The sequence below is a fragment of the Phyllobates terribilis genome, unplaced genomic scaffold (genome assembly GCF_046119375.1).
Source record: "Phyllobates terribilis strain yellow unplaced genomic scaffold, ASM4611937v1 Scaffold_11__3_contigs__length_659146591, whole genome shotgun sequence".
NCBI classification, from domain to species: domain Eukaryota; kingdom Metazoa; phylum Chordata; class Amphibia; order Anura; family Dendrobatidae; genus Phyllobates; species Phyllobates terribilis.
Genome location: NW_027362771.1, coordinates 67,565,998 through 67,585,582, shown reverse-complemented (window position 1 = coordinate 67,585,582; position 19,585 = coordinate 67,565,998). Strand labels below are relative to the sequence as shown.

Here is a 19,585-nt window from a genome sequence, read left to right as displayed (position 1 = left end):
TTACCAGAGGGATTTTACTGGAGGCGTGTACTTCTTCCTCTTTCAGACACTGACCAATCATCAGCAGGCAGCAACACACTCGAGAAAGAAGAACAAGCCCCACAATAGCACTGACAAACACTCAGCAGTGTGATGACACGTGCTGGAACACAGCCAACCCGAGTGTGATTAACTGACGGCTAGTAGTAGAAGTGTTGGTAATGAGACTTAACTTTTGCAATACTGCTTTCCCAAACTGACTGCCAGAGATGAGAGCTGAAAGCTGTCAGTTAATCACACTCAGGTGGCCTGTGCTCTGGCACATATCATTACTCTGTAGTGAGGAAAGCAGACTGTTTGTATGGTATTGTGTTCTTCTTTTCCCAGTATGAAAATTCCCTTTCAGAGAGGAAGGGACCTAGAACTGTATTGCCACCTATTGGAAGTAGCAATCCTAAAAGTCAATATCGACCCTTTAATGAGCCTTGTCACATGATTTAGGATAAAAGCCAAACCAGAATCTCAATTTGCAAACAGGGTTTGGCTAGGTGAGAAGCGTCAACTGGGATCCAGTGAAATCTCTCTGGTAATGCCCACTTGGCCTTTAAAAAAATTAACTGTTTGGGTGTCAAATACTTTGATTGACAATATCTCCACAATGAAGAGGCGCAAATAAAAACAAATACAAACGTTTTATTCTGCTCTGCAGCGCATATTACTTTGTGTATGCAGTTCAACGTGTAAATTTTGATAAAAGGTCATCTATAAACAAGTTCACTAAACTTACAGTATATTTTAGGGTTAGATGCTGAAATCATTGGTCCACTATAAATGTATTACCTGATTTTACTAGAACAGAATCTGTTAACTGGGGTAGAGGAGACTGAGCATTCAGCAAAGCCTACAAGTCTTTGCAGAGGTGGTAGAAATGAAACTCTTCTACCTCAACTATTTTATCAAAGGTGTATGGCATGCTGGTCGCACGTGAGCTCTTTGCCATGTCTTCAGCAGCTACAGAAAGGCTGCGTGCCCACTATGCGTTTTTCAGCATTTTTGCCCCGGAATTTCCGCAGCGAAAACGCTTAAAAAACACTTGGTAATATGTGCCCCATGGTCCCCAATGATAATCCACATTTGCTGTGCACATGCTGCGGAAATTTCCGCTGCGGATTATCATTGCGGAAAAATCTGCATCATGTCCATTAATTTTGCGGACATGAAGCGTAATTGCCGTCATTGACTTGCATTGAATCGCTTAATATCCGCATAACTACATGTGCGCATGCGGATATTAAGCGATTCAATGTGCGGATGGTATCCGGGTCTGGAGAAGAGGAGACTCTCCTCCAGACCCGGGTACCATGGTACCTGTAAAAAAAAAAATTTTAAATAAAAAATATACATTATACTCACCTTCTGATGTCCCCCGGTCTCCTGTACGATGCGTCCTAGCTCCCAGACGGCTCCCGATGGTGTAAAAGGACCTTTCATGACGTCATTTAGTTATGTGACAGGTCACGCGACTGCTGACGTCGGCGGTCGCGTGACCAGTCACATGACTAAATGACGTCATGGAAGGTCCTCTTACACCACCGTGAGCCGCCGGGGAGCCAGAGCGCATCATACAGGAGACCAGGGGACATCGGAAGGTGAGTATAATGTTTTTTTGTTGTTTTTTTACCATTTTTATTCTTTTTTTAAACTATTAACTTGGTCACACTATATAAATCCATGTCGGTTGCATGGATTTATATGGTGTGACCAAGTTATCAAGCACTTTCCAAGTGATGCTGAAATTGCTTGGAAAAGTGCTTGATAACCTGCATGCAGAAATGCATGCAAAAACGCTTGACAAACGCTTCTACCTGGCAGAAAAAAGGCATGTAAAATTCTCATGCGTTTTTCCTGCCAGGGAGATGCAGAAAAAATCTGCAGCATTTCTGCATCGTGTGCACTTAGCCAAACAGCTGAAGACTCACAGTGTTTCATGTCTTACAATATTCACAAAATGTAAGGGAACGAAATGCAAAAAAATGTTTTCTGTTTAGTAACGCCAGCCATAATTATCATAGTAACGCCAGCCATAATTATCATAGCTCTAACAGTATAACCCATGACCGTTATTGAACTGGGCCAGGCCACTCATTCTACCACTGCTATTAAAGGGGTATCTTTGCAAAAAGCATTTGTCTCTTATCAAATAGATAAGTGATAACTGCTAAATTGGATGGGGTCCAACTGCTGGGACATGCACCAATTGCTGAAACAGAGAACCTGGGTCCAGGGCCCGGACGAGAGGGGAGCAGGGTAGGCACCCACCTAGGGCACTACCTCTTGCCTCCCTTGAAGGGGGCACACTTTTGGGGCAAAAAAAAAAAAAGATACCATAAGATTGTCCGGCTGTGGCTGTGGGGGAGGGATCAGCGCCGGAGGAGGAGCAGGGTTACAGGAGGCAGCATGTGCCCGCTGTTAAAGAAAATTAATATTCACTGCTCCCTGCGCCCATAATCCTGCCCACCTCTCTGCACCGAAGCCAGCGCTGAGAGGTGGGCGGGACTATGGGAGTGGAGAGCAGTGAATATTCACTTTCTTTAATAGCGGGCAAACTGTTAGCTACAGCCGCCGGCTCCTGCAGCAGCTGTCGCTATTAAGGAAAATTAATATTCACTGCTCCCCACACCCATAATCTCAGGCGTGGGGAGCAGTAAATATTCCAGCAGCTGACGTCGGCGTGTGGGGGCGCATGGCAGTAAAGTCACACACTGCTTACACTCTGAAATCAGCTGCCGGCATCAGAACAGGATGCCGCGCTGCAAGGGAAGGTGAGTAGAATTGTTTTTTTTTTGTGTGTGGCGTTAAGGGGCGCCAGATATACCAGGATGGGGGGCCATATATACCAGGATGGGGGGCCATATAAACCAGGATGGGGGCCTTATATATAAGGATGGGGGGCCATATATACCAGGATGGGGGGGCATATAAATCAGGATGGGTGGGGGGCATACAAACCAGAATGGGGAACCATATATACCAGGATGGGGGGCTCATATAAACCAGGATGGCAGCCATATAAACCAGGATGGGGGGCCATATAAACCAGAATGGGGACCATATATACCAGGATGGGGGGCCATATAAATCATGATGGGGGAAATATATACCAGCATGGGGAGCCATATAAACCAGGATGGGGGGGCATATAAACCGGGATGGGGAACCATATATACCAGGATGGGAGGTCCATATAAGCCAGGATGGGGGGCAAATAAACCAGGATGTGGGGGCCATATATACCAGGATGTGGGGGCCATATATACCAGGATAGAGGGCCATATATACCAGGATTTGGGGGGCCATATAAACCAGGATGGGGGGCCATATAAACCAGGATGGGGGAGGCATATATACCAGGATGGGGGGTCATATATACCAGAATGGGGGGCCATATGTCCCAGGATGGCAGGCATATATACCAAGATGGTGGGCCATATATACCAGCCAGGATGAGGGACACATATACCAGCCAGAATGGAGGGTTCATATATACCAGCCATGATGGGGGGCATCTGTAACAGGATGGGGGGGAATCTATACCAGGATGGGAGGGGGCATCTATAACTGGAAGCCTGGGCCCAGGATGGGGGACATTAGTACAGAATTGGGGGACATTACCCCTATAGAAGTGTCAGCAGCAGATCCCCTTCCCCATGGTATAGGTCATGGTTCATAAGGGCAGATGGAATAGCGGTTATAGCTGATAATGGCACAGTGTGGCGGTTATAGCTCATTTAGGTGGACAATGTGGAGGCCATATACTATAGGAGGCTTATTTAGGTCATAATATGGGCAGATATTTTTTATTCAGGAGCATTTTAATAACATTGTTATTTTTAAAGGGCATCATGTCGGGATGTGCTGAAGAAGACCAGAGAAGAGGGAATCTGCACAGAATAGCTGTGGATGTGAAAACTCATCATGGTGTCTGGACAAGATGGAGAAGGAAAGAAAAAAAACACTCAGAGAAGAGGTCACCCATAAGGTACCTGGAGGGAAATACACCACTTTTTTTTTACTTTTGCCAGGTGTGTGCCTTTCCAAATCAAGTCCTATCAGTTTAATTAAACACAGCTGGACTCCAATGAAGGAATAGAACCATCTCAAGGAAGATCACAAGGAAATGGACAGCATGTGACTTAAATATGAGTGTCTGAGCAAAGGGTCTGAATACTTATGACCATGTGATATTTCAGTTTTTCTTTTTTAATAAATTTGCAAAAAATTTCTACATTTCTGGGTTTTTTTCGGTCAAGATGGAGTGCAGAGTGTACTTTAATGAGAAAAAAATTAACTTTTTAGAATTTACCAAATGGCTGCAATGAAACAAAGAGTGAAAAAGTTAAATGGGTCTGAATACTTTCCGTACCCACTGTACCTAGGGCACCAAAATACCTTGTCTTGGCCCTGCCTGGGTCCCCCATTTTTGACAACCATACACCCATGGTTAGGAGTTCAATAGAATGGCAGTGGAGCATGCACTTTGCTGCTCCATTTGAAGCTTATGGCATGAATGGAAACAGGTGAGTACAGCTAAGGTTTGCTCACATGCCCTACTGATACTCCATTCAAATTACTTCTAGCCTTGAACATGCATCTAGAGGGAAAGAGAGACAATGCCCTACGTTATATTGATCAAGGGAATCCCAGCGCTTGAAAACTGGGTTAGCATTGATCACCTATCCAGTGGATAAGACAGGGAAGACAAGGAGAATTATCTGACAGCATAATATTAAATTGTTCTAGTTTATAGAGAAGTTGGTTGAGATACTAAAGATATACATTTTGGCACTACTATACATAGTAATATCCAAAATCTTGGTCCACTATAAACTATGCTAAAAATGGTGACTATGTAGTCATTCTGATGACTATCTGCTAACAGTCTCCAATGCATCAGTTTGTGAGGCTGCTCTGACTTTCATTTTGGATATTGGCCAAAACTTTGGGTATTGCCTAAAAATGTGTACCACGTTTACTTTTCCATTCTGTTAGACTAGGTCAGCACAGGGGCCATGACACAAAGATCTTGAAGTCGGATTGAAATATTGTAAGTAATGTTTGTGAATTTTGCTATTTTACTATGTGTAGCGTGATGTGAAAATCTAGGTTGCAAATCACAAGCAGTTTTTTCAATTTAAGTTAATTTTATTTGCAAGCCTACTGGGTGTCAGAGATCTTAATGACTCACAACTAAATCGCAACGTACTATGCTATTTAATTTCTACAGTCTTTTCAACATAACCAGCCATCAGGTTTTTTTTCTCTTTGGTGCTCCAGTGAAACATTGGAGGGAAAATGATGCGAGAATGGATCCCATAATTTGCTATGGCATTGTTGACATTAATCTGGTACATCAGGGTTGCACACACCCTCCAAGGAGTGTTTTTCGATCGGGCTCATAAGTTTTTCATACAAAAAGTCATGATGAAACTCCTGATAACAGCTGATTCCATTTTGACATCAGTTGTCATCAAACAGAGGTTGGACAGACATCTGTGTGAGATGGTTTAGTGAGTCCTGCATTGAGCAGGGGGTTGGACACGAAGTCCCTTCCAACTCTAACGTTCTATGATTCTATGAACTGAAGAACAAAAAACTGATCTAGATAGATGACATAGGATTAGGAGAAAACCAGCTTGAGTTGCAAATAAATTGTCAATGCTTTCTCTGTCCAAAACTGTCCGCTACTAGATGTCCAAAGTGTTGACATATCTAAGTCATCCTAAATTTTGCTGTTCTATAATCAGTTTACCCTTTCGTCTCTTTTTCATTTCATCTCTTTTTCAAACCACTATGTAAAACCACTTTACAAATATCAAGTTATTTATGCTACAGCTTCATTAGAAGACAAACATATATGTAGATTAGTAACATTCATGAGAGGATACGACATTTCTAGTGCACGCTTCCCAATAACATGGGGTTTCCTGTAAGGAAGAAGGGATTCTTCGCATTCGCATGACCTGCACTTGATGTAGGAAGCAGCAGGCTTGTTCCCTGTGTGGGGATGTGAGTGTTTACAAGCAGGATTGACTTAGTCAGCAAATACTGTTCTACAGAGCTTCAGCCAATGAAGAGCCTCCCCAGGCTGCTTGAGAGCTTCAGAGTTGGAGCAGGATATGCTTGCAGTAATGGGAGGCTGAGCTGCTGCTGCTGCTGCTGATGGCACAAGGATGGGGTCTGGCTCCAGAGGATCTTTGGGCTTTCCTGCCATGCAGGAGACATGACTGGACACTGGATCTACCGCCCCTGAATGAGAGCAGGGTCCTCATGGATTGAGCAGCCTGTTCTTGCCCCTTCATGTGAAGATGAAATGCTTTTCTCGATACCTGCCTTACATCTTCAGACCTCCTAACACCATCCTATCCTCCAGCTGCCATACAGAAGGTACAGGTCATGAAAGGGTGCCTATGTGGGTGGGTGGCTGGGAGAAAAGTGGGATGGGAGGAAGCCTGACTTCCCAAACATCTTTGCTGACATTGCTGTTCTGCTGTCAGATGACAGCCATTGCTGCCAGCATCCTATCTGAGGAGTAGTCCTTGCAGCTATTGGGCATATGTGCGGCTTGTCTTTGGAAATAATAGCAATTGACTGTTTGAACCTGACCTTGTTCCTCAAGACATTGTGCAGGAAACAGTCACAGAGTCTGCAGATGCTTTGTTTCCTCCAAGCTCATCAGACAGCCATCAAGTTTACTTTAGAGGTTTCTGGATGGGGGGCTGCTCTGCTGTCTACTTCATGGGGTTACATTGTGTCACTGTTTGATATTTCCAGAAGTTGTTTATTTGCTATAACATTGTGCTCTGAAAGTTCTGGTTTTTAAATGCAAAATATATTCTTATTCCCAATGCAATTTAAAGGGAATTCCAGGCAGAAACTAATATATTATTATTTGGTTGGACTAAGGATTAATTGTATCATGATGTGAAGATCCTAAAATTGTCTCCAAGACACCGTGAGAATCAGTGTCATCACTAAATATACCTTCATTATGTATAACCAGGTGCTGATGGGTAGGCAAGGTTATCAGGGCATCTCTAAACAAAATGTGCAAGTTTAGGTTTGGTGACCCTACACTCGTATTAATAGGGTTCTGCATTTGCCCAGAAGTTGACTTTCCTATATGGCAGCGGTATTGCTACTTCTACTAGTTATCCACCAGAACACAGTTTTCATCCATTCTGCTGGCATCTGTTTTATTATTGTAAAGTAAATCTATGACTAATAATCCAGCAAAAATTGCTCAGAAAACAGGAAATGTAGGAGGCAGCTCAATATCGGAAACTCAGTAATTCCTACACTTTGCCAAAGTTAAATGGCATTCTTTTCAGAAGCACTTACACGTTTGACTAGAAATATGAAATATATTTATAACAGTTGCCAGAATAGTGTCTTAAATTGGTGTTAAGTTCTCACCTGAGTCTATGGCTCCAATTCATCATCGTTGTTTCTCCAGATTTCTGGAGTAATTTGCTCTTTATTAGAGGCTTTAGTATTTGCACCATTTTTTATGTTGTCTTTCTTTTTTAACTCTTTTTTTATGTTTCCTCAACAACTTTGCTTATCCAGATTTTTTGACATATTCATGAAATGCAACTTTTATCAAATGCTTACCTACCTGGAGTCAGGTTTATGGAGGAGTTTTCCGTTTGGTACATTTTTAGACAAAAGAATACAACTATTTAAAGGATTAGCCACTAGTGGTGCAAAAAAAGTTGAAAAAAAAAATTAAAAATACAAAATTGAAAAGAATTTTTCATTTTTTGCCAGATTTATAAACTTTGAATAATTTGGTGCAAAAAATCATCAAATACCACAAGATAAAGCGACTTCAATAAATTACAAATGATGAATCGTGCCCTTAGTTTTTAAGAAGACAGACATGTTTTTTTTTCCACAACAAGGTCAATATGCAATATAGAATACATTATACTTTAGCTAGTGGAAGACAAGATTATAGGCCTACCAGCTCCACATTGGGAAGTATACTGTATAAATAAGTAACAATGGAAAAAAGGCAGATGAAGACTGATTTGCACAAATACACAAAAAAAAAAAATTTCCAGGGAGAAATTTTCCCATCTCATAATGTGATCTCATATTACTAAAATATGCCATCACTTTATAATTATTGGGGTCTGGCCTCTGGGAATATGACTGATCCTAAATAAAAAGAAAACAAAGCATTTGTATAGTGTTATTTTCCTTCTGATATATCCATACACAGTGGTGAAATAGGATTAATCCCTAAATGGTACTAAGTACTAAACTATTTTTGATAAAAAATAAGTTAGTTGTGCAGCATGGTGGCTCAGTGGTTAGCACTGTTGCTTTGCAGTGTTTGGGTCCACCAAGAACATCAGCAAGGAGTTTTTTTTGTTCCTGTGTTTGTGTAGGTTTCCTCCCACACTCCAAAGACATACTCATAGGGAATTTAGATTGTGAGCCCCAATGGGGACAGTGATGATGATGATGTCTGTAAAGCGCTGCGGAATATAGTACTCTATATATGAAAGGTGATAACTTGCTTTTCAGTAGAGTCTGACCACTGGTACCCCCACTGATCCTAGAAGTGGGTTCTGCAAAGCCCTGTCTGAATGGAGTGGTGGCTGGATATGTGCACCATTAAGCCATTCTTTCTGGAACTGCTGAAGATACCCAAGTACAACAGTACTCGGTTCCTTCAAGCAGTCCCATAGAGAATTAATTGGATGGCAGTCCACATATCAGCGGGGCTATCAGCAGTGGGATCCCAGTGATCAGCAAGTTATCACCTATCCATTGAAAATGTGAATAACCCTTTAAAGGAGTGGTCTACTTCAAACACACATTAGAAAACCATCAGAGTGACCTCTCCACAATATGATGCCCCCATAGTGCTCTTCACAGTATGATACCTCCACAGTGACTCCTGGCCAAAGTATAACAACCCAACAACTCCACAACACATATTATGAGGCCCCCATCATTACGCCTGCTGTGCTGAGACATAAACACACCCATGGGTCTCTGTTCCACTATTGTCTTCAATTGTATCTGCATCTTTAGTGTAAGTGCACTCGACATCTGTTAGATGTGCGCATACCTGCCGAGTGTTACACAAGGAAGACACTTCACGGATCACCGTGGTTTTTATTCTTGTTTTTATTCCTGAAGTGTCTTGCATCTTTTCAGTCATTTTCTGAGCATTTTTTGAGACGTCTTTGCTGTCTGCATTTTTAAGAAACTTGTATTAACTAGTGAACCGCCTGAAGAATAGACTTCTTTCAACAGATTTGTGATCCTTTGGAAACCGGAAGCGGTTAAAAGAAACTCAAAAGACTGAACATATGCACAGCATATGCGTACTAAACCTTAAAGGGATGTTTTGAGCACATACCATTAGGATGCAGATAATGTGGAAAGTGAGAGGCGGAAATGGGGATCGGTGCCATTCGGCACTAGGCCCATCCAACTCACAGGCCCCATAAGAGGCGGCTTAGTCTGACACTATTAGTAGTACATCACTACATTGCAGGCTGTAAATGTACACATACACTACAGGCTGTATAGACATATATACATTGCAGGATATATATCTATGCACATTGTAGAGTGGTTGTATACATACAGTGGGTACGGAAATTATTCAGACCCCTTTAAATTTTTCACTATTTCATTGCAGCCATTTGGCAAATTCTAAAAAGTTCATTTTTTTTTCTCATTAAAGAACACTCTGCACCCCATCTTGACTGAAAAAAAACAGAAATGTAGAAATTTTTGCAAATTTATTAAAAAAGAAAAACTGAAAATATCACATGGTCATAAGTATTCAGACCCTTTGCTCAGTATTGAGTAGAAGCACCCTTTTGAGCTAGTACAGCCATGAGTCTTCTTGGGAATGATGCAACAAGTTTTTCACTCCTGGATTTGGGGATCCTCTGCCATTCTTCCTTGCAGATCCTCTCTAGTTCCGTCAGGTTGGATGGTGAATGTTGATGGACAGCCATTTTTGGGTCTCTCCAGAGATGCTCAATTGGGTTTAGGTCAGGGCTCTGGCTGGGCCAGTCAAGAATGGTCACAGATTTGTTCTGAAGCCACGGCTTTGTTATTTTAGCTGTGTGCTTAGGGTCATTGTCTTGTTGGAAGGTGAACCTTCGGCCAAGTCTGAGGTCCAGAGCACTCTGGAAGAGGTTTTCATTCAGGATATCTCTGTACTTGGCCACATTCATGTTTACTTCAATTGTAACCAGTCGTCCTGTCCCTGCAGCTGACAAACACCCCCATAGCATGATGCTGTCACCACCATGTTTCACTGTTGGGATTGTATTGGGCAGGTGATGAGCAGTGCCTGGTTTTCTACAAACATACCACTTAAAATTATCACCAAAAAGTTCTATCTTCGTCTCATCAGACCAGAGAATCTTATTTCTCATAGTCTGGGAGTCCTTCATGTGTTTTAGAGCAAACTCTATGAGGGCTTTCATATGTCTTGCACTGAGGAGAGGCTTCCGTCGGGCCACTGTGCCATAAAGGCCCGACTGGTGGAGGGCTGCATTGATAGTTGACTTTGTGGAACTTTCTCCCATCTCCCTACTGCTTCTCTGGAGCTCTGCCACAGTGATCTTGGGGTTCTTCTTTACGTCTCTCAACAAGGCTCTTCTCCCACGATTGCTCAGTTTGGCTGGACGGCCAGCTCTAGGAAGACTTCTGGTGGTCCCAAACTTTTTCCATTTAAGGATTATGGAGGCCACTGTGCTCTTAGGAACCTTGAGTAATGCAGAAATTCTTTTGTAACCTTGGCCAGATCTATACCTTGCCACAATTCTGTCTCTGAGCTCCTTGGGCATTTCCTTTGAGTTCATGATTCTCATTTCGTCTGACATGCACTGTGAGCTGTGAGGTCTTATATAGACAGGTGTGTGCCTTTCCAAATCAAGTCCTATCAGTTTAATTAAACACAGCTGGACTCCAATGAAGGAGTAGAACCATCTCAAGGAGGATCACGAGGAAATGGACAGCATGTGACTTAAATATGAGTGTCTGAGCAAAGGGTCTGAATACTTATGACCATGTGATATTTCAGTTTTTCTTTTTTAATAAATTTGCCAAAATTTCTACATTTCTGTTTTTTTCAGTCAAGATGGGGTGCAGAGTGTACTTTAATGGGAAAAATGAACTTTTTAGAGTTTACCAAATGGCTGCAATGAAACAGAGTGAAAGATTTAAAGGGGTCTGAATACTTTCCGTACCCACTGTATATACACAGTACATTATTGGTTGTATACATGGGCTGCATACGTACATATACAGTATATACATTGCAGACTATAAACATATATACACATTGTAGAGTGTATATTTATATGCAAATTGTTGACCTACAAATAACTAATTTATTTGATATGTAACCTTCTTTATTCATAAAAATCTGTAACTTTTCCCCAGATTTTCTGATGGGAGAAGCTTCATTGTGGAAGTCGCTCACATGCCAGAAGGATAACTGGGCCCATAGTACAAAAGCTTTCCACCGGACCATTTTTTTACCTGCTTGTTGAAATGAGCAGCTTTTTAGGGTATGTGCACACGATGCGCAAATGAAGCGGAAATTTGCGCTTCATTTCCGCATGCGTTTTTTGCGCGTAATCCGCGCGTTTTGCACATGCGGAATTGCCTTGCGTTTTCAACTGCATTGTAGATGGCAATTCCGCATGCGTAAACGCACAAAGAATTGACATGCTGCGGAATTTTCCGCACATCAAAAACGCTGCGGAAAATTCCGCAGCATGGGCAGTACAATTGCGGAATGCCATAGGGGACCATGGCAGAAGGCTAACATGCGTATTTCATGCGTTTACGCTGCGGAAATTTCCGCACAAAATACGCATGAATTACGCATCGTGGGCACATACCCTTATACAGTTTTTCTGTATGTAAGCAGCAGCTTTTTATACAATTTGCTGTGTGTTATAAGCAGCTTTTTGACACATGATATCCTGGCACTTGTTTTAACCCCTTTACGACCTTGGGATTTTCCGTTTTTGCATTTTCGTTTTTTGCTCCCCTTGTTCCCAGAGCCATAGCGTTTTTATTTTTTGGGCAATATGGCCATGTGAGGGCTTATTTTTTGCGGGACAAGTTGTACTTTTAAACGCCTTTACTAGTTTTACCATATCATGTACTGGAAAATGGGAAAAAAATTCCAAGTGCGGTGAAATTGCTAAAAAAATGCATTCCACAGTTGTTTTTTTTTTTTTTTTTTCTTTCCACGTTCACTGGAAAACTGACCTGCCATCATTATTCTCCAGGTCATTACGAGTCCGTAGACACCAAACATGTACAGGTTATTTTTTATTTAAATGGTGAAAAAAAATCCAAAGTTTGCTAAAAAAAAAAAATGGCACCATTTTCTGAGACCAGTAGCGTCTCCATTTTTCAGTATCTGGGGCCGGGTGAGGGCTTATTTTTTGCGTGCCAAGCTGAACTTTTTATTGATACCATTTTGGGGTAGATATGATGTTTTGATCGCCCGTTATTGCATTTTATTACAATGTTGCGGTGACCAAAAAAATGTAATTCTGGCGTTTGGAATTTTTTTCTCGTTACGCTGTTTTCCGATCAGATTAATTCTTTTTTTATATTGATAGATCAGGCGATTCTGAACGCGGCGATACCAAATATGTGTATGTGGGGTTTATTTTTTATTATTTTATTTTGAATGGGGCAAAAGCGGGTTGATTTTTAATTTTTTTAATATTTTTAAAAACTTTTTTTTATACTTTTTGCATGCTTCTATAGTCTCCATAGGAGACTAGAAGCAGCACTTGTCTGATCGCCTCTGCTACATACAGATGATCAGCAGAACACCTCTGTGTAGCTGTAGCAGAAATGCTCCTGTACTATGAGTGCCGACCACTAGGTGGCGCTCATAGTAATCTTTACATGACAACCACTGGGGTCTGCTGCAGACCCAGGGTTGTCATGCCCACCCATCAGTGACCCGCGATCACGTGACGGGGTCGCCGATGGGCGGGGTAAGTGACGCACTTCTAGCGCGGCGATGTTAAATGCCACTGTCAGAGATTGACAGCGGCATTTAACTGGTTAACAGCCGCGGGTGGATCGCAATTCCACCCGCGGCTGTTGCGGGCACATGTCAGCTGTAAGAATCAGCTGACATGTGCCCGGTTCAATGCGGGCTAATACGCCCCAGGCCAGTGAGGGGTTAATCACAAAGCTGTGTTATAATCTGCATGATTTCCTAGAGGAGCCATAGTTTTCTAGTAATTGTTCATATATTGGCACATCAGGCACAGCGCTGGAATAAAAATTTTACTGCACAAACCTATTCTCCTTTATTTGTATGGTACACATATTGTATATACAGTGGCTTGTGAAAGTATTCACCCTCTTGGCATTTTTCATGTTTTGTTACCTCACAACCTGAAATTTTACTGTTTTTTTGGAGGGTTTGCATGAGTTCATGTAAAGAACATGCCTACAACTGTGAACATTTGGTTGAGTTTGGTCTCATCTGACCACAGCACCTTCCTCCAAACATTTGGGGAGTCTCTCACATGTCTACATACATGTCTTTTGGCAAACTCAAAATGAGCCTTACAATGTGTGTGCAAGTAAAGGCTTTTTTCTGCTCTCTTCCATAAAGACCACCTCTACGGAGTGTACGGCTTATTGTGGTCGTATGGACAGATACTCCAGTCTCTGCTTGGGAACGCTGCAGCTCCTTCAGGGTTACCTTTGGTCCCTGTGCTGCCCCTCTCATTGCCCTCCGTGCCCGGGCTGAGAGTTTTGGTGGGTGGCCCTCTCTTGGCAGGTTTGTTGTGGTACCATGTTCTTTCCATTTGATGATAATGGATTTGATGGTGCTTCGGGAGATCATCAGAGATTGGGATATTTTTTTATAACACAACCCTGACTTTACTTCTCAACAACTTTATTCCTGACTTGTTTGGAGATCTCCTTGGTCTTCATGGTGTTGTTTGGTTAGTGGTGCCTCTTGCTTAATGGTGTTGCTTAAAGGTGTGTATATACTGACAGACCATATGACACTTAGATTGCACACAGGTGGACTTCCTTGCACTAAGCATGTGACTTATGAAGGTAATTGCTTGCACCAGAAATTTTTCAGGGCTTCATAGCAAAAGGGGTGAATACATATTCACATGGCCAATTTTTAGTTATTTGTTCCCATAAATTTAATCTATATTTTTCTCACTTCACCAACTTAGACTATTTAGTGCAGGTGCATCACACACAAATCAGATTACAAAAATATTTAAACACAGGTTGTAATGTAACAAAATAAGTAAAAAGCCAAGGGGGTGATTACTTCCGCAAGCCACTATAAATCAGGTCTCAGAGACAGCGGCTTCAGGATCATGATGAGGTTATACACACGCATGTTGTCAAATCTATGGGTGCACACATGTGCACAGTGAATGGAAACACACACTGACATCCTGTAGTGTCAGTCTCCATGATATGATTGTTTTTGTGTTTCAGTATTTAATTGTATTTTTCAACATATGGTGCAAAAATGGAAATAATTAGTTTATGATGATATTGTTGCCGATTTGAAATAAAATAAGCCAAAACTGTTTTTTGAATGGACAGAAACTACTGAACATTATTTGTGAATACATCTTATTGTGAGAATACTTCTTAATGGGTGTTACCACCTTGAAACACAGTATATATGTAGATATAATCCTTATACCCAGTTATTTATCTGTATATACATTGCATTACTTACTTACCTTTTACTACGTCTGCAGCTTGCTTTATAGCTAAGAGCTGCATTTGCAGTTGGTTGGTATTGGAAACTAACTAATAACTTGGCTGAGCTAATAATGCAGTTGCATAGCTTTCTTATTGGAGCTTGATTATTTATTGAATCTTTAAAAATAAATATATTGGGGATTTTGTGTACTGTTTGGCACATAACATTAACCAGCACACAGGGCCAATAGATAAGATTACAATCGATTGTTCTTATTCTCTGCACATTGAGAGAGATAAGTCTAGAAAGTGAGTAGATGAAGATAATATGCAAATTGCCTCTTCAGAGAAAAAGAGGACTTGAACTCTATAGCGCCATCTATTGGAAGCAGCAATCCTACAAGTCACAATCAACCCTTTAACGAGTCGTGCAATATGACTTAGGATAAAAGCCAAATCAGAATCTCAATTTGCAGACAGTGTTTCGGGCTGTTGGCCCTCGTCAGTGCAAAGTATGAGAAGTGATTTGGCTAGAAGGGAGGCTCTGGACTGAGGTCTAAGGGTAACGTTGCTCCTTGTGGAGAGTGACACACCAGCTCTGGCATGCCATAGTAAGGAGGCTTATTTGCCATGCAATGCTCCTCTGGGAAATTTAATATGCAAATTGCCTCTTCAGAGAGAAGGAGGACTTGAAATTTATAGCGCCACCTATAACTCAGTTTCCATAAATGTAATTCATTCTCTGCACATTGAGACTGATAAGTTCAAGTATATTTATATACTTGTACAAGTTGCATAAAATAAAAACAGTTTATAAGTTTTATATTATACTGATCTTCTGCAACAAAAAATGTGTTGTTCATTGCACAATATGTGTACAAATTTTTGTTAGAATTTCAAGAACACAAAAAAGTAGGTGTTATGGGCTCACCTGTCGAGGTGGATTCTCTAAGCCAGAGGTCAGGGTGGACAACATGGACCAAATGCGATGACACAGCAGGCGGGAATTTTGGGTGGCATATGGAGCACTGAAGGCCAGGACCGCAGGGTATGCTGGACAACAACAGATAAGTGGAGCAGGGAGCACCAGAAGACATTGAACCTGCAGTGACACACAAGGAATTGAAGATGTATGGTTAGTAGTCTGAACAGCTCCAGAAAAACATTCATTATGCTTACAGCAAAGTATGGATTAATCAGCAAACAAATTGTTGGCCAGTGAAAGCAGTGCTGAACAGGAAAACTTGTTTGTAAAGAGTATATACTCTGATGCAGCAGCATGGAAGTGTGAACAAGCTCAGAGATGAGTGTTATGCTTAAAGGGGTATTCCCATCTCCAAGATCCTATCCCAATATGTAGTAAGTGTAATAATAATAATATTAGCAAATACCTCCAATTAGAAATGTAGAATAGTATTTTTGATTCGCTGTCTCTTTCTTCATGTGCAGGCATTGCAGGACCTTAGGTATCCATGGTTACGTCCACTGATTAAGTCACAGTTAGTTAGCTAGTGGTTGTAACCATGGATATCTAAGGACCTGCAATGCCTGCACATGAAGAAAGAGACAGCGAATCAAAAATACTATTCTACATTTCTAATTGGAGGTATTTGCTAATATTATTATTATTACACTTACTACATATTGGGATAGGATCTTGGAGATAGGAATACACCTTTAAATCTGATGAGGGGTTATTTGCATGTCTCAACCAGGAAGTAAATGCAAATTATAGAAACAAATCGGAGTTTGCTGAGATGATTGTCTGTGTGCTGAGAGAACTGGGGAGGCCAACTTCAAATCACAACGTAATTGAACACACAGCTACTCAATACTACGGTACACATGAGTGTGTGTTTTGGCCTTAAAAGGCCTTTGGTGATAATGTCACTGTGATTCGCCTGGCAACTTTTAAATCCCAACGTGGAACAGTAAAAAGAGGTAGTCATAGTGTAAGGGAGCAGAACCCAGCTCTGGAGCCAAGACAGGAGTTGACAGTATGAAATAGCAATTATTAGTGAACTCACGTAAGATACAGTACAGACCAAAAGTTTGGACACACCTCATTTAAAGATTTTTCTGTATTTTCATGACTATGAAAATTGTACATTCACACTGAAGGCATCAAAACTATGAATTAACACATGTGGAATTATATACTTAACAAAAAAGTGTGAAACAACTGAAAATATGTCTTATATTCTAGGTTCTTCAAAGTAGCCACCTTTTGCTTTGATGACTGCTTTGCACACTTTTGGCATTCTCTTGATGAGCTTCAAGAGGTAGTCACCGGAAATGGTCTTCCAACAATCTTGAAGGAGTTCCCAGAGATGCTTAGCACTTGTTGGCCCTTTTGCCTTCACTCTGCGGTCCAGCTCACCCCAAACCATCTCGATTGGGTTCAGGTCTGGTGACTGTGAAAAATAAATGATGGGCCAACTAAACGCAAACCGGATGGAATAGCATGCCGCTGAAAGATGCTGTGGTAGCCATGCTGGTTCAGTATGCCTTCAATTTTGAATAAATCCCCAACAGTGTCACCAGCAAAGCACCCCCACACCATCATACCTCCTCCTCCATGCTTCACGGTGGGAACCAGGCATGTAGAGTCCATCCGTTTACCTTTTCTGCGTCGCACAAAGACACGGTGGTTGTAACCAAAGATCACAAATTTGGACTCATCAGACCAAAGCACAGATTTCGACTGGTCTAATGTCCATTCCTTGTGTTCTTTAGCCCAAACAAGTCTCTTCTGCTTGTTGCCTGTCCTTAGCAGTGGTTTCCTAGCAGCTATTTTACCATGAAGGCCTTCTGCACAAAGTCTCCTCTTAACAGTTGTTGAAGAGATGTATCTGCTGCTAGAACTCTGTGTGGCATTGACCTGGTCTCTAATCTGAGCTGCTGTTAACCTGCGATTTCTGAGGCTGGTGACTCAGATAAACTTATCCTCAGAAGCAGAGGTGACTCTTGGTCTTCCTTTCCTGGGGCGGTCCTCATGTGAGCCAGTTTCTTTGTAGCGCTTGATGGTTTTTGCAACTGCACTTGGGGACACTTTCAAAGTTTTCCCAAGTTTTCGGACTGATTGACCTTCATTTCTTAAAGTAATGATGGGCACTCGTTTTTCTTTACTTAGCTGCTTTTTTCTTGCCGGAATACAAATTCTAACAGTCTATTCAGTAGGACTATCAGCTGTGTATCCACCAGACTTCTACACAACACAACTGATGGTCCCAACCCCATTTATAAGGCAAAAAATCCCACTTATTAAACCTGACATGGCACACCTGTGAAGTGAAAACCATTTTTGGTGATTACCTATTGAAGCTCATCAAGAGAATGCCAAGAGTGTGCATAGCAGTCATCAAAGCAAAAGGTGGCTACTTTGAAGAATCTAGAATATAAGACATATTTTCAGTTGTTTCACACTTTTTTGTTAAGTATTAGTGTTGAGCGAACATGCTCGACACTGCTCGGTACTCGCCCGAGCATCACGCTACTCGGGATGTTCGGCGAGCACCGAGCATTTCCGGGTTACTCGGGCGGGAGCTCGGGTCTCCGCCCTGCATGTTTGGCGCTCTTTACAGAGCCAATGAACATGCAGGGATTGCCAGCCAGTCACTGTAATGCCGCAGCCATGTTGTTTGTGGGCATTACAGTGATTGGCTGGCCGCACAGCGTCACCTCGAGTATTTAAAACCGGGCGCCGCCATCTTGGACACAGTCGCTCCGGATCAGACAGTGTAGGGACAGCGCTACTGATTTAGGGAGAGATATATCCTGCAAAATAGTTAGTGTAGGGTCTGTAAAGGCTGCCAGATCAAACAAACAGTCCTTCTCAGGACTAATATCCATCCCAGGTATATCAGGCAGGCAGGCAGGCAGGCTGTATAGGAGACGCAGTGGTCATACCAGCAAACGCTGCATTACAGTCCTGTGTGCTGCTCCTGTTGCTGAAATTGCTGGACTTAGCTCCAGGTCCCGGGGGCCAGGAAAAATCCTTTTTTTTAATCTAAATCCTCTTTTTTTTTCCCTCCTTCACAATGTACAAATACCCATCTTATTAACCTTTTGGTGCCCCCCCCCCCAAAAAAAAAAAAGTGTGCCTCTGACATTTTTCAGACACAAATATATCTGTTGAAAATAGTCTGGTGTAGGCCAGAGAAATAGAAGTGTGGTTTTGCAGTTCTATGGGCCATTTGTATCTAAAAAAAAAACAGTTTGAGTGTGTCGCTCACTGTTCAGCCGCAAATATATATATATTTTAAAAAGCCTGGTATACACCAGTAAATTATTACTGTGGTTTTGATGTTCCACGGTAAAACATCTCTATTATCCTGTTTTTGGCATTTTTTGCTGTATAAAAATAATAATAGTGTCTCCCTGATTTTTCAGACACAAATATATCTGTTGAAAATAGTCTGGTGTAGGCCAGAGAGACAGAAGTGTGCTTTTGCTGTTCCACGGTAAAAAATCTCTATTATCCTGCTTTTTGCATTTTTTGCTGTAAAAAAAAAAAAAATAGTGTCTCCCTGATTTTTCAGACACAAATATATCTGTTGAAAAAAGTCTGGTGTAGGCCCGAGAAATACAAGTGTGGTTTTGCAGTTCCACGGTACAAACCTCTGTATTATCCACTTTTGGGCCATTTGTATCTAAAAAAAACAGTTTGAGTGTGTCGCTCACTGTTCAGCCGCAAATATATATATATTTTAAAAAGCCTGGTATACACCAGTAAATTATTACTGTGGTTTTGATGTTCCACGGTAAAACATCTCTATTATCCTGTTTTTGGCATTTTTTGCTGTATAAAAATAATAATAGTGTCTCCCTG

At 41.6% G+C, this 19,585-nt stretch overlaps 1 protein-coding gene across 2 annotated transcripts in view; it reads left to right on the top strand.

Moving 5' to 3' along the window:
* Positions 1-19,585, top strand: part of PPP2R2B (protein phosphatase 2 regulatory subunit Bbeta) — a 476,270-nt gene that overhangs the window by 69,939 nt on the left and 386,746 nt on the right. The window contains exon 1 of one of the 2 annotated variants that reach the window (XM_073651285.1): positions 6,087-6,423. The exons of the other annotated variant lie outside the window; for it this stretch is intronic. Within the exon in view, the coding sequence (XP_073507386.1) occupies positions 6,345-6,423 (79 nt within the window). The 5' untranslated portion in view covers positions 6,087-6,344. Of the gene's footprint in view, positions 1-6,086; positions 6,424-19,585 lie in introns of those variants that run through there. 2 annotated transcript variants of the gene reach the window in all.